The following is a 17,500-nucleotide window of genomic DNA, read 5'->3' as shown; positions in this document are numbered from 1 at the left end:
GGTTACCTTGGTTGGTGATTGGCTAATGGTTACTCAAGCCAAAACATCATTATGACATCATAAATTGTCCAAAATCTGATCAGCTCATTTTCAGACAGGTTTTTATAGAAATGGATCAGGACAAAAAGAGAGAGAGTCTTTGTTCCTGAAACTTTCAGAGTCTCTTTCCACAGAGGGGACACATGTTGATGTAGAAGAGACATGAAGAAGAGGGGACACATGGTGATGTAGAAGAGACATGAAGAAGAGGGGACACATGTTGATGTAGAAGAGACATGAAGAAGAGGGGACACATGTTGATGTAGAAGAGACATGAAGAAGAGGGGACACATGTTGATGTAGAAGAGACATGAAGAAGAGGGGACACATGTTGATGTAGAAGAGACATGAAGAAGAGGATTTTGCATAATAGGTGACCTTTAAATACGACGTTATCTTTTGGCGAATTGTCATATACTGTATTTCTGAATTATTCGAATCGCCATCTTACTGGTCGGCCAAACTGGTTTATCTGTTAACTTTAGAGGGAGATGAGCAGAGCAGGTTTCAGGAAAATAAAACATCCATCTTTACAGGAGAAGCTGCTGGAACTAAAATTCAAGTAAGCTCACAACAAATTGAAAAGAAATGAGATGTTGGAGAGAAACATTAGCTTTCCCGCCGAGAATTCGATGAGAGGATTGAAACTAATGTCATGTTGGTGCGTTTAAGCAGGCTGGAGTCAGGATTCAGCTAGCCTAGCTTAGCATAAAGACTGGAAGCAGCCTGGCTGTTGCTTCTACATTTCTGTTTGTGTACAGATTTAACTAGATATAACATGTTCACCTGTAGCTTTCGTGGAAGATGTTATTTTCTACCTTTGAAAGAGGCAAGCTATAGCTTTTTCCCTCTGAATTAAGAATTCATGCTAAGCTAAGCTAACATCCAGCTACATATTTAACAGAGATACATGAAACTCCACCTTCTTATCCAACTTGAATTAAGACCTATTTAATGTTTCTGTTTGTGTACAGATTAACCTACATATTACATGTTTCTTCTAGCTTAAGTGGTAGATGATAGATGTTTACTTTTGACAGAGGCAGGCTAGCTGTTTCCCTTATGCTTCAAGACCGTATGCTAAGCTATGCTAATGTCCAGCTCCATATGTAACACACAGACATGAAACTAATTGTCATGTTCTTGTCTATAAATAAACTTTATAAACACCTGTTAAACTAATCCTAGATCTGTCCATGTTTTATTGTAAATGATTGTGTGCACCCTAAATAGTTTGAAGGTTTTGCTGCAGTCCTTTCAACAAACACAATAACATTCATACTGACCTCACACCACGCTGACGACATGTTCAAGCCTTGAAAACACATGAGTGTAAAAATATAAAGTACCTGTCATAAATATATATCTATATAAAGATATATATTTATGTTTATATTTATAACTTTATATAGAAATTAATATTCTCTGTTCAGTCTTTCTTTCCTTTTTCGTCTGTTGAGATACAAGTTTTTCTTCTCCTGGAAATCGGAGACGAGACAAACGACACACACAGAATCACAGCGGCCTCCATTTCCCATGAGTCTTTGCTGCTGTCCCTGTGCACTGAAAAAACCTTTAAAGTTGACTTTAATTAAATGTATTATAACGACAGATTTCACATAACTGTATTAGTTGAAAGCAAATATATTAAGTTGAACCTAATATATTTGATTTAAACTTAATATTATTGCTTTCAACTAACCTAATACAGTTATGTTACATTTGTTAACATAATACATTTAATTAAAGTCAAGGTGTCAGTTTTTCAGTGTTACTTTGAGCCTACGACGCCTTCTCATTACTCGATCTGTACTGACAACAAGATGTTTCTGCGCATGTGCGAATATGCCGCTACTTCCCATGATGCTAATTGAATAATGTCAAAGCGATTTACAACAGTTTTCTGGTATTTTAGATAAAATAACGTTATCGTTGGTTTGATTGGTTACAAAATAGAAGACTTAAATGTGTCCTTATTTAAATAATCTCTTGTTTTGGTAAAGAATGTCTAGAATAATTTAGTCATTCATTAACAAAGAAAAATGTTGGAAGAAGTACTCTGAGCCTTATAAATACAATAGTATGCTCTTAACATACTCTTCTGCATGTTAACGTCCTGCTTTCAAATGTGTACTTAAAAGTATTTTATGTTTTGGAAGTTGTTGTTGACACTAACGTTTTTTAAAAACCTCTAATTTTTCCACAACGCCGGAAATCTAAGCAAATGTTTAGAACAAATCTGGCTTACGGTACAGATCGGGTAGGAGTGTGTTTGCCAGCAGTGTGAACCATGGAAATGTAAAGTACCCCAGAGTTTTATGTTAGAAACGCTTAGTACTGGTTCCCAGCTCAAAGAAAAGGCCAGATCCTAACTTGCATACGTTGGGCAATTTGTACAATTGTCATAAGTTGCAATAACTGACATTTTTTTGATCGAAAAGTCAGTTTTCAGTCCCCTTTAATCTTCAAATCAACCCAAAATTAATCAAAATCAGCCCACAGGGAGTAGCCTACAAATGCAGCCTCTTTCTGGTTAAAATGGCCATTTATGATCCTGAAAATGTCAAAAATAGATTCATTCAACATCCTCAATAACCCAGAAAACCACTCAAAAATGTGTCCAAATCTGCGAAGCCATGTTCAACCTATTGTCTGAATAGCCTTATTAATTTTAACTTATGCTAATTGTGCAAGCCTTATTAATGCAATTTATGCAAATTGCCCAACATATGCAAGTTATCCGGCAGTTTCTATGTGCTAGGGACCCATACTATACATTTATATCATAGAACTTTGGGGAACTCAACATTTCCAGGTTCACAATAGATCTCTATGCGGCTTTCACACCAGCGCTTTTCCCTTTCTAGCTCCGAGCGGGAGATTTTCTGGTTCAGCTCCGGTTTCCCTTTTCTGCTCCCGCTCTGTTCACACCGCCCAGAGCTGCCGCTGCTGCGTCATGACGTCACCGTTTACGTGCCTGCTTCATAAAATCCAAACCGCGCGGAAATCCCTCACATCGACAACAACAATGGCCGATTGTATTGAAGCGCTGTTCGCTTTGGTTATCCTCTTACGAAATGAAATGGAAGGCCACTGCTGCTTATTCAGTTTGAGGTTTTCCATCGTTGTGTACAAACTGGATAAAACGCAGGCATTTTGTTGTTCAGGAGGTTGATCCCGCCCATGCCCCTGCCCCCGCCTCGACGTAAGAGAGACGTAAGCGACGCCGCCTCTTAGCTCCGAAGCTCTTGCCTCGAGTCTAGACCGACAATTTTTTGGAGCTGGAAGTGAACCGGATTCCGGAGCTAAGAGCCTCTGCGGTGTGAACAGGAAAAACCGGTACTTTTCAGGCTCCAGCTCCGAGCCGGAGCTGAAAACGCGTTGGTGTGAAAGGGGCATGAGCTGGCAATTAAACTAAAGTGACATGCCCTCAACCCACAGCGTTGTGTTGCCCAACATATGCAAGTTAGCATCCGGCAGTTTCTTTGTGCTGCGGACCCATACTATACATTTCCATCATAAAACGTTGGGGTACTCAACATTTCCAGGTTCACAACAGTACTCTATGAGCTGGCAAATGGGCTAAAGTTAACTAAAAGACGCCTCAACCCACAGCTTTGTGTTTCCCGCCGCAGCACCGGCACGCCACCCCGCAGCGGTAGCACGCTCTGAGCGGGGCGTAGCAGCACATGCAGGGCGCCAGCAGCGACAAACCCACCAGCGCCGTCCATCGCAAACAGAATCTCTCATCGTTTGTGTCGCACGAACACGGGTCTGAGAAATCCCCCTCCGTGTCCGACATGCAGTGGTAGAGCAGGCTGTCGGCGCACCACATGAAGCTGACCCTCCGGATGCACGTCTGGATGGGGTCCGGTGCTTCCTGGCAGCGACCTCGTCCATTATCCTCGTGGTTAAACATGTCCTGACAGTAAACGCACCGCGAACGCTCTCCGTCCTCCTTCCTCCGCTTGCCTTTGGGCTGCAAGGAAAGGCAAAGGCAAGTTTATTTATATAGCACCACAAGGCAATTCAAAGTGCTTTACAAATATTAAAGACAATAAAGGTCACCTATTATGCAAAATCCTCTTCTTCATGTCTCTTCTACATCAACATGTGTCCCCCCCCTCTGTGTAAAGAGACTCTGAAAGTTTCAGGAACAAAGATTCTCTCTCTTTTTGTCCTGATCCATTTCTATAAAAACCTGTCTGAAAATGAGCTGATCAGATTTTGCCACTTTATGATGTCATAACGATTTTGTGGCTTGTGTAACCATTAGCCAATCAGCAACCATGTTTGTATATATCTGAGACCTATTATATATTGATGGATAATCAAGGTGACCTTTAAGAGCATTACGAAACACATTATAAAATAGAATTTGAAAACACTAATTTAAAAGTAAAGATAATAAAACATGAATTAAAGTGACAGTGCAGTGTGAGATACATCTGAAATGTTTAGATGTCTCAATCATTGCTCACTTTTTTAGGAGAAATGGTTTTCTATGACCTCACTTTCTTTCTACTTTCTTTTTTAACGTATCCTTTAGTTAGTGTTTCATGCTAAACGAACTCCCCTTTGGAACATTTTAATCTGCAACCCAAATTTCCGAAAAATTCTGGCCATATTTGTGTAGCATATACAATTTATTGCTCCCAGACATTCATGTGGCTCAGTAGTTTTGGACCCCATCTGTAACCTCTATTGAGTGGTGCAGTGACGAGTCCTAAAGCCCGGAAGTGAGTTAGCATTTTACCACTTCCTGTTCCCTCGTCTCAGAGTCAACGGGATCTCTCCATAGGATTTTGGAAAATATCTGGAAATAAGGTCTGTGGTTGACACAAATTGAAGAGATGGATCACGTTTTGTTCTACGACATTAAATCCATCAGCAGTGACCCCGCTGGTGATTTTTGAAGAGTTTACGTGTCTGAAAAACGATGGTTTTTAACAAGTGGCTGAATAGGACTACAGAAGTTGTCGAGGACGTTGACGTCATTACGCCGAACGCGTAAACACTCCCGCTAAGTTTGTTTGCCCTGTTCTGCTTGAAAGCAAGTACCTGCCTCCTGCTAACTGTTCAAACAAACGCTTCAACTCGTACCATTTTGAATCTGTAGTTTTGAATATGGATCTAAAGTTGGCGTGACGTTGAAGCAGCGACCCTGCTGTAGTTCCTTTATAGCATGACGTTAGCATTTTGCTTCTGGCGATTAGATTCATGATTAGAAAATTATAAAAGTAGGGTAGACGTAGAGATTATCCGGCTGAACAAAACGTGCATTTATCAAACAGGTTCGTTTTCCACAGACCTTATTTTTTACAATATTCCCAAATCCTATGGAGAAATCCCATTGCTTTTTCGTCGAGGGAACCCTTGCACAGCTTACTTCCGATTCGGCATACAAAAATACGTCATCACTGCACTACTCAATACACGTAGGGGACTTTAACCACCTGCAGGGCTCTCGGCTGCACCGTCACCACCGCCCTTCGACCCCCGATCGACTCCATGCAGTTAGATTTGCCGGTGCATCCCCTTGTCACGTTGCAGCTCAGCGGGTACGGGTAGGTATAGTCGTGTTTGGGCGCCTCGCTCTTGGCGAAATGTACGTAGGCGTCGAGGTTTTCTGGCTGTGAGATTTTGGCCCGCGTGGAGTTGGCGTGGCGGTAATCCTCGTAGCCGGTGGTGAGCCACGTTCTCTCGCGGGGGTTGATGCGTACGATCTCTTCCTCCTCCACGTGGAAGCTGACGTGACGAGGGAACATGTGCACCGCCTAAAGAGACACAGATGAGGGCTTTAAAACGTTATCCTCCAGAGATACATGAGGTCAGCAGACACAGAAACACAGCTGCTAACGGTGGTCCGCTGTTACTCACTCTTTATGGTAAGTTGTCCTAAATTTTTTTCCACAAATATATTTCAACATACTGTATGTGTAACATTTTAAATAATGTTTCTGTACAATCTGGATCAAAGGAGTTCATGGTTTTGTTGTGATTGTTTCAGGGGTGTCAAACTCAATTTCATCGCGGGCCATATCAGCAGCAGGTTGTAACTTTAAGACTTTAGAAATATACATATCTAAATATATAATATATATAAAATAATGTATTATATTACATAATTGCCAATAATTGCAAGTCTCTTCAGTGCGCATGTCACAAAATGAGATGCATTGTGGGACATGTAGTTTGTGGACAACGTGCTTCTGTAAAGCAGAACGTAACCGTATAATAAACATATATTTGCAAGCTCTTGTGGGGCCACAGAAAATGAAGTCACGGCCTTGAGTTTGACACGCCTGTGTTAATAAGTCCTAGATGTTATCCTCCAGAGATACATGAGGTCAGCAGACACAGAAACACAGCTGCTAACGGTGGTCCGCTGTTACTGACTCTTCGTGGTAGGTTGTCCTCAATGTGTTCTACAAATACATCTCAACCTACTGTATGTGCAACATTTTAAATAATGTTTCTGTACAATCTGGATCAAAGTTTGTTTTGTCATTGTTTCACCTTAGCTGAACTCCTTCCTTTAGTTTAAGCACATGAACATTTCTGCACTGAACACTCAGCTTTTTGAAAGTTCCTTCTGTGGATTTTAGTTTCTAAATCATCTTTACATATGTTTTCTGAAGAATAACTTGTGTTACAGTGAAGCATTTTTGGGTGAGTATCACTGAATGAAAACAATTGTATTATTATATGGAAGATAACGTGTTTCTAGAACCAAACCGAAAACCAGAGGCACTTTGGCCATTTACTTTAATGCATTGTACAAACCTTATGAAAAATAGAAGAGGCATGACTTGTGACACTGCTCCATTCAGGGTGCTGCTATTGTGCATTTGATCTCACTAGATATACTCTGCTACATTAAAACTAAACTTTTTACGGTTAATTAAGATACATTTTATAAAATAAACCCATCTGGTAAAATAAAAAGCATTTCCGATCGTGGGTTATTCAAACCCCGGCTAACCTGATCCAGGAAGTAGTGATCCGAGGGCCTGTGGTGCTCGTAGAAATGTCCCAGAATGCAATGGTGTCGACGCGCCTCGCAGAAGTTGTGCGGGGCGAGCGAGTGCATGGCCGGCTCTCTCTCTCTCTTCTGGGACGAGTTGGACGAGCTGTCGGTGGCCGTCTGCAGGACAGAGAGGACACGAGTGACTACAGACCAACATGAGGACTTTACACACACGTGTGCAACATTTTAAAACTATGATGAGGACATCTTGAAGTACAAATCTCCCTATTTTCTTTTCAGCTTGATTCCTCTCTGAAGCCACCTGAGCTCCACACCACCAGACTTTTGCAATTAGTCAAAAGACTTCAAGAACCAAAGCAGTGTGTCAGAAAACTTCTTGGGTCTGTGTTAAATGAGTCCCAGCCCGGTGTTTTGCTCAGCATCGTGTGTCGAGTCATCTTCGGGGTTGATCAGAGCTGAAGCTTTCATGTGGCTCACTGAGATCACACAAGAAGACTTCCTTCAAACACCAGAAAAAACTTCACAGCAAAAGAAATGAACTGCTTTCTCACATTTCTCAGTTGTGAGAGGAAAGACTTCTCCAACAAACACATTCCCTCAGTTCCTCCACATCTCCTCCGTTATTTATGGACCTCCAGAGGAAAGTGTGGAGGAAATTCTTAAGAGAAACTGATTAATGATTAATGGACAAGTTTGTCTTTTGTTCTATTTAATAAAGTAATAAAGAAAGTCAATATACAAGTGAAATCGATCTCAAATGCAGGAGCAGAGCAACTTCATCCTCAGAGGACAGAGAAGTTCTGCACCCTGAACACAGCTCACAGTCACACTTTGAACTCATGAAACGAAACAGCCAACTGGTCCTACATCCCACCATTAAACCTTGTTGTCCTTAACATTTGCAAATCCACCTTTTACACTTCCTTTTGCCCTTCTGAAATGTAAACCCTTAACATGTGTCTCTGTTAAACACATACAAGACTACAAATACAATTTAACAGTGTAAAAGGCAATCAGACTATAATGTTTTAAAAGATTATATGATAATTTGACACGACAGAAAGCGCGTCCTCATGACAGGGAGGGTTTTTATTGACTCCTGACGAAGGTTGATCTACATCCTCAGGCGTCTCTTCCTCCTCTTCGTCCTCTTCGTCCTCTTCAGGGTGCCAGACGTGCCGACAGGACGGAGAGGAACGATCTGCAGTCACGTTCCCCTCACTCAGCCGTTAAACGAGGCCAGCTAAGTAAACAAGAGCTCGGTGACGGATTACTGACAGGTTAGACTCTCTTTTCCAGCGCTGGACATCCTGAGGAAACAATACACCCTTTTTCCTTTGAAGCCACTCGAAAGACGGAAAGACTGGACCCTGAAAGAGGAAGCAAGAGCTTGACCCCTCATCAGACTGAGGATGGAGGGAAGAAACTTGCGGTACATTTAACTCAGATTACTCCAGTATAACCAGTATCATTAGTGGCAAAATCAGCATCTCTTGTTACAATCGAAACCCCAAATTATTTTCATCCTCTCACAATATAGAAAAGTTTGAACGTCCCCATGGAGAGGAACCCAAGTTCAAATCCGACCTGGGAACATTTACGCATGTCATCCCCTTTGTCTCCCATTTTCAAAACTGTCACTCTCCGAATAATGAGATACTTCTTCCTGGACCTCTCTCTGCCTTTCTACTGAATGCAGCACATTCTCACATGTACTGTACGCTGCTCGCCTCACAGTATTACAGACATGGTTGATTGAATACCTCCTGATATCATAGTTGAAACAAATGGATGTGCATTTTTGTCGTTAGAGAGATTATCACATGTGTTGAGGAAACTCTTGGTAACTGTGTTAGGGAAAGGTCCCAATAGCAGTGTACATGACGGAGGAATGGTTAATTGTTCAATCTATCTGGGATGCACATCAAAAAGCTATGCATGGGAGGAAATGTCACCGTGGTTATTTTAGCTAAAGGAACAAAAAACGAGGAAAGCGTAGGAATTGTCTGTGTCTAAAAAAAACCCTCCCAACTGAAGTGTGTGTGCTGCTCCCATGTTGGTGTCTCCAAACAGGACGGCGACAATACATGTGTCTCCAGGATACCAAACCCCTCCCGGCCATCGAACTTCCTGTCCGACACCCCCCCCCCCCCCAAGGCCACAGACACACAGTCTGCTCGTAACGCTGAAAACAAAAGCAACATCTCCTGTCCAAATCCGATGCCAAAATAACAGAAAAACAGCCCCTCCCTAATGTTCTCCTGAGACGTTATAGAAACCTTGAAAATGAAAAACAGGAACGTGAATCGCTTTACACAGATATGTCTCAATATCGCCAAATAAATTACAAAATCTGGGACATTGACTTCATACTCCAGTGGTCACGTTGTCCTCAGAGTTCACTGGTTGTTTAACAGCTGGAGGAGGAAGAGTTTCTCACCGTAAAGACGTCGTCATCTCCGAGCTCCGCTTCATTCTGCAACGTCGATGAAGACGTGGTCGACCCTGCAGGAGGCACAGGAGAATCAGTGTGACAGGAAGTGAGACAACGTTATCTTAATTTGTTAAGTATAACAGAAATATCCAGAAAGTGTCAGCCATGTTTGGTTAGCATTCGGGTGCTTTCACATGATACAGTCCAATTGGCTAGTCCAAACCAGGAAGTCATTTTGGTTCGTGTTCTATTTAGTCTGGTTTGGTTTCACAATTTGGTTTTCCTCGTTTTTTGTTTTTTGTTCCTATACCTTTTTGATGTGCATCCCACATACATTTAACAATTAACCATTCCTATGTCATGTACATTGCTATTTGGACCTTTCCCTAACACAGTTATCCAGAGTTTCTCTTAACACATGATGTGGGGGAAACTTCTGAAGCACTTGGAGTCAGGACTCAGAGAGACACGAGGAGAGCTGGAGCTTTGATGGAGTCAGGACTCAGAGAGACACGAGGAGAGCTGGAGCTTTGATGGAGTCAGGACTCAGAGAGACACGAGGAGAGATGGAGCTTTGATGGAGTCAGGACTCAGAGAGACACAAGGAGAGCTGGAGCTTTGATGGAGTCAGGACTCAGAGAGACACGAGGAGAGCTGGAGCTTTGATGGAGTCAGGACTCAGAGAGACACAAGGAGAGCTGGAGCTCTGATGGAGTCAGGACTCAGAGAGACACGAGGAGAGCTGGAGATTTGATGGAGTCCGGACTCAGAGAGACACGAGGAGAGCTGGAGCTTTGATGGAGTCAGGACTCAGAGAGTCACAAGGAGAGCTGGAGCTCTGATGGAGTCAGTACTCAGAGAGACACGAGGAGAGCTGGAGCTTTGATGGAGTCAGGACTCAGAGAGACACGAGGAGAGCTGGAGCTTTGATGGAGTCAGGACTCAGAGAGACACAAGGAGAGCTGGAGCTCTGATGGAGTCAGGACTCAGAGAGACACGAGGAGAGCTGGAGCTCTGATGGAGTCAGGACTCAGAGAGACACGAGGAGAGCTGGAGCTTTGATGGAGTCAGGACTCAGAGAGACACGAGGAGAGCTGGAGCTCTGATGGAGTCAGGACTCAGAGAGACACGAGGAGAGCTGGAGCTCTGATGTCAAACACTGATATGTATGTACTGACGGGTTTATTTGGAGCTTCGGCCGGAGAATTCACAAGACATGTCAAAGAGTCAGAGATTCTGACTTCACGGTAGAGTTGCCACGTCAATTCTGAAGAACTCTCCCCAGACCCATGCATTTAGCTACTTCAGAGAGAATAATCAACATTCTTTATCAGTGAGACTAAACAAATATGGACCCTGAATCTAAACTAGAGCTCTCGTCCACAGGAAAGAATGTGCACCAGGGAACCTTCGTCCCTGAACAGTAAACTACCTCATGGCGGCTTGTGCTCTGTCATAGACTGGCAACAACAATGCGCCCAAGCTGCCCCTCCTTAAGAGAGATAGCAGCAATACCCAAGGCCGTAGACCCATGCCGTGGGAAAGGAGACGGTGAGAGGAGAAAATTATGAACTGTGTCAAAGGTTGAATACCTAAGCAAATTATTCCCCAACACATGAGATAATCTCTCTAATGTTTTAACTATGATAAGATATGAGGAGGTATTCAATCAACCATTTCTGTAATATTGTGAGGAGTGCAGAATTCATCTGAGTATGAACCTGTGTCTGCATTCAGTAGAAAGGCAGAGAGAGGTCCAAGAAGAAGTATGTCATTATTCGGAGAATGACAGTTATAAAACAAGGCATAAAAAAGGGCGTGTACAAATGAGCAGGGCAGGGAAATGTGGTTGTGGAATATTTACAAATGGAAATGAAAAAACGTGTGGAAAACACTAACAGGGCAACATGGAGCAGAGTGTCTTAAGTGATACTGGCAGTCCATTCGTGTTTGGAAATCTCAACAATTGCCAGAAGAGGCAGCCCATAATCCCCTTTGGTTTTGATTCACTTCTATCAATCGGGTCAGATTATGCCCTCACTGTAATCTGAACTGCACTAAGGGTCTATTTGTAGCAGTCCAGTACCAACTCGCTAGCAGTTGATTTGGCACCAGGGTACGACTTCTTCGCTCAAAACTACCCAAACGAAACTGCACCAAGAGTCATCAAAAATCTAAAGCTGACTGATTGATATGTTGTATCTCGAACAAGCTAATACCCACAAGTCAGCTGGGTTTTGTTTACATTTACAAAACATTTGCGAAGTTAGCTACTACATGTGTTGTTTGAAAGATGATTGATTGGTTGAATCCTCTTGATTGGCTTTACTCTGAGCACTGTGATTACCAGAGATGGCAAAAGTACACACATCCTGTACTCAAGTAGAAGTACAGATACTCGTGTTTAAAAATACTCTGGTAGAAGTAGAAGTACTGACTAAACTTCTTTCCTCAAGTAAAAGTAAAGTAGTATGGGCTTTGAAATGTACTTCAGTAAAAAGTACCCATAACTAGCAGCTGTTTTAAAGAGTACCTGACCTCCCTTTATATTAATAGAACAATAATGTCATTGTTAGCTAATGAATGTTTCCATGCTGAACAACGGCAACATGACAACGTTTCTATTGGTCCCTCTTCTTTAGAGAAGACCAGGAAATGATGGATACACGGATCGTGTTCAAATCAATAGGCACGCAATGACTCTAAATAATAATGATCACGCCACCAAACACAGATTCAGACTAAAGGAACCAGCTGTTTGGAAAATGTAAGAAGTAGAAAGTACAGGTATTTGAGTTCAACATGTAAGAAGTAGAAAGTACAGGTATTTGAGTTCAACATGTAAGAAGTAGAAAGTACAGGTATTTGAGTTAAACAAGTCAGAAAAACAAGTAGTGGAGTAAAGTACTGATACCAGAAAAAGTAGAGTAGTGATTCTTAAAAGGTATCTCAATACTCTTTTCTTCTTCTGTATACTTTACTCTAAGTGTGTGATCCGTACCTTCGGTCAGGTCCTCCAGCGCTCTCCTCACCCCGCGGTCGAAAGCTCGGGCGTCCGACGGGCTCTGGAAGGTCAGCCCACACTTCCTGTTGTCCACCCTCCAGTGGTGAAACGTGGGCGTGGCCTTCGTGTAGACCAGGTCCTTCTTCAGGAAACACTGCAGAATCACCTGGAGAATAATCACACAAAGAAAATGTCACTTAAAACATAACCCTCAGCAGGCTCCATACATTTCAGCTTTGGCATAGATTCAGAGACTCACAGATATAATTGTTTTCACTGTAGGCTATTGACCAGTCTTTCTTAAAACTAAAACACTTGTAGTGCACCTTAATCAGTGGTTTTAAAGGTTGAAGTAAACTAATGATGTGCAGACGGACTTTCTTCAATTTATTGGTTCCTTTGAGTTAATGCATGTGAAGCAGGGGTGTCAAACTCAATGTCATCGCGGGCCACATTAGCATTATGGTTGCACTCAAAGGCTGGTTGTAACTTGTGAGCCCGTTTTGGGGGACGGTGCCTCATAGTACTGGACTAATTGTTGTGAAAATATTCATGTAATGTATTGCCTCCGGTGACCTATATATTATTGTTATGTTTTTCTTGTAATGTGTCAACAACTTAAAAATAAAGTATGAAAAATAGATAAATAAAATAGAATAGCAATAATGCAATGCGTGTGCAGCGACCTGCTTGTCTTTGAGGCGTTCTCCGTGGATGAGGAAGGCGTTTCGTCCCAGCAGCTCGCTGGCCAGCAGCCTGCAGACGCCCACTCGGCTCAGGCAGCCATCTTGTGCCAACCAGCCGCCGCTCGACTCGTCTCGGGTCATCACCACCGCTTTGACGCGCACAATGTAGCTGTCACTGCAACACACCAGAGAAACAATCAGTTAGCATTAATGCTGGATAAAATATCAACGTGCGGTTATTGTGACTGACGTTGCAATCGCGATATGAATCACGATACTGAAGGGAATACGATACGATGATCGGAAAATAATCTGAATTTTTTCTTTCTTTATTGCAGCTCCATTTGCAACATCAACAAAGACACATTTTTAGAAAGAAACAAGGAAACATTTAACGTAACATTGCAATCATTGAAGACAATATGTTCAAGACTCGTAGGCTAAGAGGCGGCACATCTCTAAGCGGTTGACCAATCACAACAGAGCCGGCCAGCTAACCAATCTGGTTTCAGACAGAGGGTGAAAAGAGGTGCTGCAGCACAGGCCGTATGAGAAAAATAAAGAGCTTTTTGAACATTAAAGCATGAAAACATGTCCCAGTAGAGACACTACATACTAATATGAAATCCTGAAAACCAATCACAACAGAGCCAGCCAGTTTACCAATCAGAGCAGACCTGGCTCTGGTCCCTTTAAAGATGGAAGTAAAGTGTTATTGATCTATTTCGTGTCTCAGCAACGAAATATTTTAGGCCGAAAAATGGCGTCCTTGCTGTTCTTATTTAAAGGGGACCTATCATGCAAATTACACTTTTTGATGTCTTTTCTACATAAAGATGTGTCCCCGGTGTGTCGGGGAACTCACGCAGCGTCAGGAAATAAACCCCTCTCTCTTTTCCTCCGTACCCAAATCTCTAAAAACGAGGGAACAACGGAGCTGATCCAGATTTGAGTCCGATATGACATAATATCTGAAATGTGGACCCACGGCCCAATCAGAAAGTTGCTATCAGAAACAATGCCCGACTGTTTTGGACGTAATATGGTCGGTGTTTACATTAGCATCGCTAACACTCAGAGCTAACCTGTGCTGGAGAGCATGTGTGTGAAGAAGCAGGAAGTAAAAAGGAACTCACTTTGTGGCAAGAGAGAAAGCCTTTGAGCTCCAGACTGTTTCAGAGATAATCCTTGATAATCCATGATATGGCGTTTCATCACCGCAGTATTTAGTTTAGACAGTAGCTGCCGGGTCCCGCATGAACTCAGACCCCTCCTTTTTTATTTTATCAATTTTGAAACAGGAAGTGAAATAGAGGGATATGAGGCATGGCTAGAATGGGTGATCTGTTTGGTATTTTGAGCAAAACACTTCATAGACATGTTTTTTATATATTTTTATATATCTGAGACCTATGCTATTGCCTGAAAATAGCATGATAGGTGACCTTTAATTTAGGATTACTCACCTGTGATTATATACTCAGTTTAATAAGAACTGTGAAAAGCCATTTTTGCATGAAAACTACTAACTAGTTGCAGCTCTACCACACACACACACACACACACACACACACACACACACACACACACACACACACACACACACACACACGCACACACACACACACACACACACACTGATTAGGTTGTTTAGAATGTCAACATACAAAAGTCTGGATTAAAAATAATAATAAAAAAACTCTCTCTCTCCGTCTTGCCTTAAGTACTCAGACATCTCTCGTACATCCTGTTTCCACGGTCACAGAGTCACAGCGGTCTCCGTTGACGACAGGCTGTCGAGCTGTGCTGCCGCCGACGCCACATCCTAACCGGCCTCTCACACATACACACACACACACACACACACCCACACACACACACACACACTGCTTCCCTCCGCTGTGTGATTCAGCCTGCCTGTCAAACAGATGGTGCATGTGTGTGTGTGTGTGTGTAGCATGAGTCATCACTGCATTTGCCGGCAGCGTGCAGTGACACGCACGCACGCACGCACACACACACACACACACACACACACACACACACACACACACACACACACACACACACACACACACACACACACACACACACACACACACACACACACACACACACACACACACACACACACACACACACACACACACCACACACACACACACACACACACACACACACACACACACACACACACACACACAGGAAGGACTGTATACTCGAGTTTGGTTCCAAAATGAGAGATCCTCCATTTGCAAACACTGACACCTTCACTTACAAAATGACTGATGATGTAAAATATCTTTCATAGGCTGCAGTCAGTTTTTTTTAATGGTCTGTCCGAGCAGTCGTGCCCCTTATGCTCAATTCCAGGACCGTAATTTAGTTTGTGTCTCTACTGGGACGTGTCTCCATGCTTTAATGTTCAAAAAGCTCTTTATTCCTCTCATACTGTCTGTGCTGCAGCACCTCTTTTCACCCTCTGTCTGAAACCAGAGCCCAGTCTGCTCTGATTGGTTAGCTGACTGGCTCTGTTGTGATTGGTCAACTACTTAGAGATGTCCCGCCCCTTAGCCTATCAAGCTTTATTCTATAATAATATTATGCTTTGAGAAGAGCCACTGCACATCAAGAACTGTTACTTTTCTGTGTACTTATCTAGTTGATAATATTACTGGACTTCTACTGGACTACGAACATAGTAATTACTACTTTTACTTAATTAAGGGATCTGAGCAGAGTTGGGAGTAAGAATATTAACCGGTAACGGAGTAGTGTAACTCAGTAATCACACTACAGTTACTAACATTGCCCCGACACGCGTTACTTCGTTACTTACTAAAATCAGTCATAATCAAACCTCAACAAACACCTGCAAAGAACTCATGCTAAGGTGAAGCTAACGCACAGCTATTTGTTGTTTGTTTATATCACGTAGTCTGTTCTTCTTCTCTGTTTTCTGGTTGTTGCCTGTTTTGAATGACGAATACACACTACCGCCGCCTGCTGGTAAGGAGAGTTATTGCCACTCACGCATGCGCAGTTCGTACGTGCTCGGCTGAAGTCTTTGCGGTGTCTGGTTCCAGTGCAACACATGGCCAACACGCAGGAGAACACGCCGACGCAACAGCGTGAGCAGAGATAGACTGCGCAAAATATACAGATAGCAGGAGACAGAGGACAGCCATGGTCAGATAGGAAAACATTCAGGATCTGGATCAGTCTTATGCGACAATGGAAACTGAACTAAAGAGAACATTTGAAACTTTAGCAGTCTGCGTGATCTGCCTGTAGGGAGGGGCGGGCCGGCCCTGCGAGTAAAGTAACGAGTAAAGTAACAAGTTACTTTATGTAGAGACTAACGAAGTAGTGTAATATATTACTTTTTTTTAAAGTAATATGTAATATGTAATATATTACTTTTTTTTTTAGTAACGACCCCATCTCTGGATCTGAGTACTTCTACCTCTGCTCATTAGACATAAAGACATACATTAAGAGTCAGCGTTCTGTCTCTTGCTGGTTTACAGTAACACTCTCCATTAGACAAAAGCTTAATTTTCCGTAAGCGCTGTATCACCGATGATTCCTCACTGACCGTCTGTGCAGAGATAGAAGCTGACTGTCTCTGATCAGAAATGCATTACAGAGATGCTCAGGGAGGGAAAGCCAGTTTATATCCCCTTTAAACTACAAGCGAAGACCAAACTCACACCAGAATAAAATTGTCCATTTGTCCTGATAAGAAGATGCTGGAGTGTGTGTGAGATAAACTGCCTCTGGACGGAACACAGGGATGTTAGCCTTTGCAGACCATTTACATGCACAGAAACCCATCACACTACAAGAAAGGGAAAACCCCAATAAAGCACAATAGGGCCTCTTTATTTTACTCTGTTACTCTACCTATCTTATTTTTGCTTCTGTATCTTCCCTGTCTCTTTGCTGTACATCCTACATGTCCCCGCTGTGGGACTAATAAAGGATTTCTGTTTCTCATTGTGATTAAACCACTTGTTTACAGTCAAAAATGTTTCCAGAGTTCTAAATAAGAAATGTCCTTGCTTCCTGCAGTGGAAACAGGCAACGCAGAGTTATTAATAGAGGCCCAGTTTGGCCCACAAACCACCTGTTGGACATCCCTGCCCTCGAACTGCCTCGTCCTCAGAGGACAAGCTAATGAAACGGCTGCTTACAGCACTTTAACAACAGTGTGTGGATGCACTTAAACAAACAGTCACACACACACTCACACACACACACACACACACACACACACACACACACACACACACACACACACACACACACACACAGCAGGAGATGACCATAGATGCATATAATAG

General features: G+C 42.6%; 1 protein-coding gene across 2 annotated transcripts in view; it reads right to left on the bottom strand.

Moving 5' to 3' along the window:
* Nucleotides 1–270: 270 nt before the first annotated feature.
* The window catches only part of LOC117535192 (sprouty-related, EVH1 domain-containing protein 2-like), a 21,677-nt gene continuing 4,447 nt past the window's right edge, over nucleotides 271–17,500 (bottom strand). The window contains exons 2-8 of one of the 2 annotated variants that reach the window (XM_034199582.1): nucleotides 14,873–15,071; nucleotides 13,155–13,329; nucleotides 12,466–12,634; nucleotides 9,471–9,535; nucleotides 7,025–7,186; nucleotides 5,496–5,816; nucleotides 271–4,018 (exon numbers count right to left, since the gene is read on the bottom strand). In XM_034199582.1, the coding sequence (XP_034055473.1) occupies nucleotides 3,644–4,018; nucleotides 5,496–5,816; nucleotides 7,025–7,186; nucleotides 9,471–9,535; nucleotides 12,466–12,634; nucleotides 13,155–13,329; nucleotides 14,873–14,889 (1,284 nt within the window). In that variant the 5' untranslated portion in view covers nucleotides 14,890–15,071 and the 3' untranslated portion in view covers nucleotides 271–3,643. The remainder of the gene's footprint in view (nucleotides 4,019–5,495; nucleotides 5,817–7,024; nucleotides 7,187–9,470; nucleotides 9,536–12,465; nucleotides 12,635–13,154; nucleotides 13,330–14,872; nucleotides 15,072–17,500) is intronic. The other variant, XM_034199581.1, reaches the window with a different exon arrangement.

The sequence above is a fragment of the Gymnodraco acuticeps genome, unplaced genomic scaffold (assembly GCF_902827175.1).
Source record: "Gymnodraco acuticeps unplaced genomic scaffold, fGymAcu1.1, whole genome shotgun sequence".
NCBI lineage: Eukaryota > Metazoa > Chordata > Actinopteri > Perciformes > Bathydraconidae > Gymnodraco > Gymnodraco acuticeps.
This window is presented reverse-complemented; position numbering and strand designations above follow the sequence as displayed.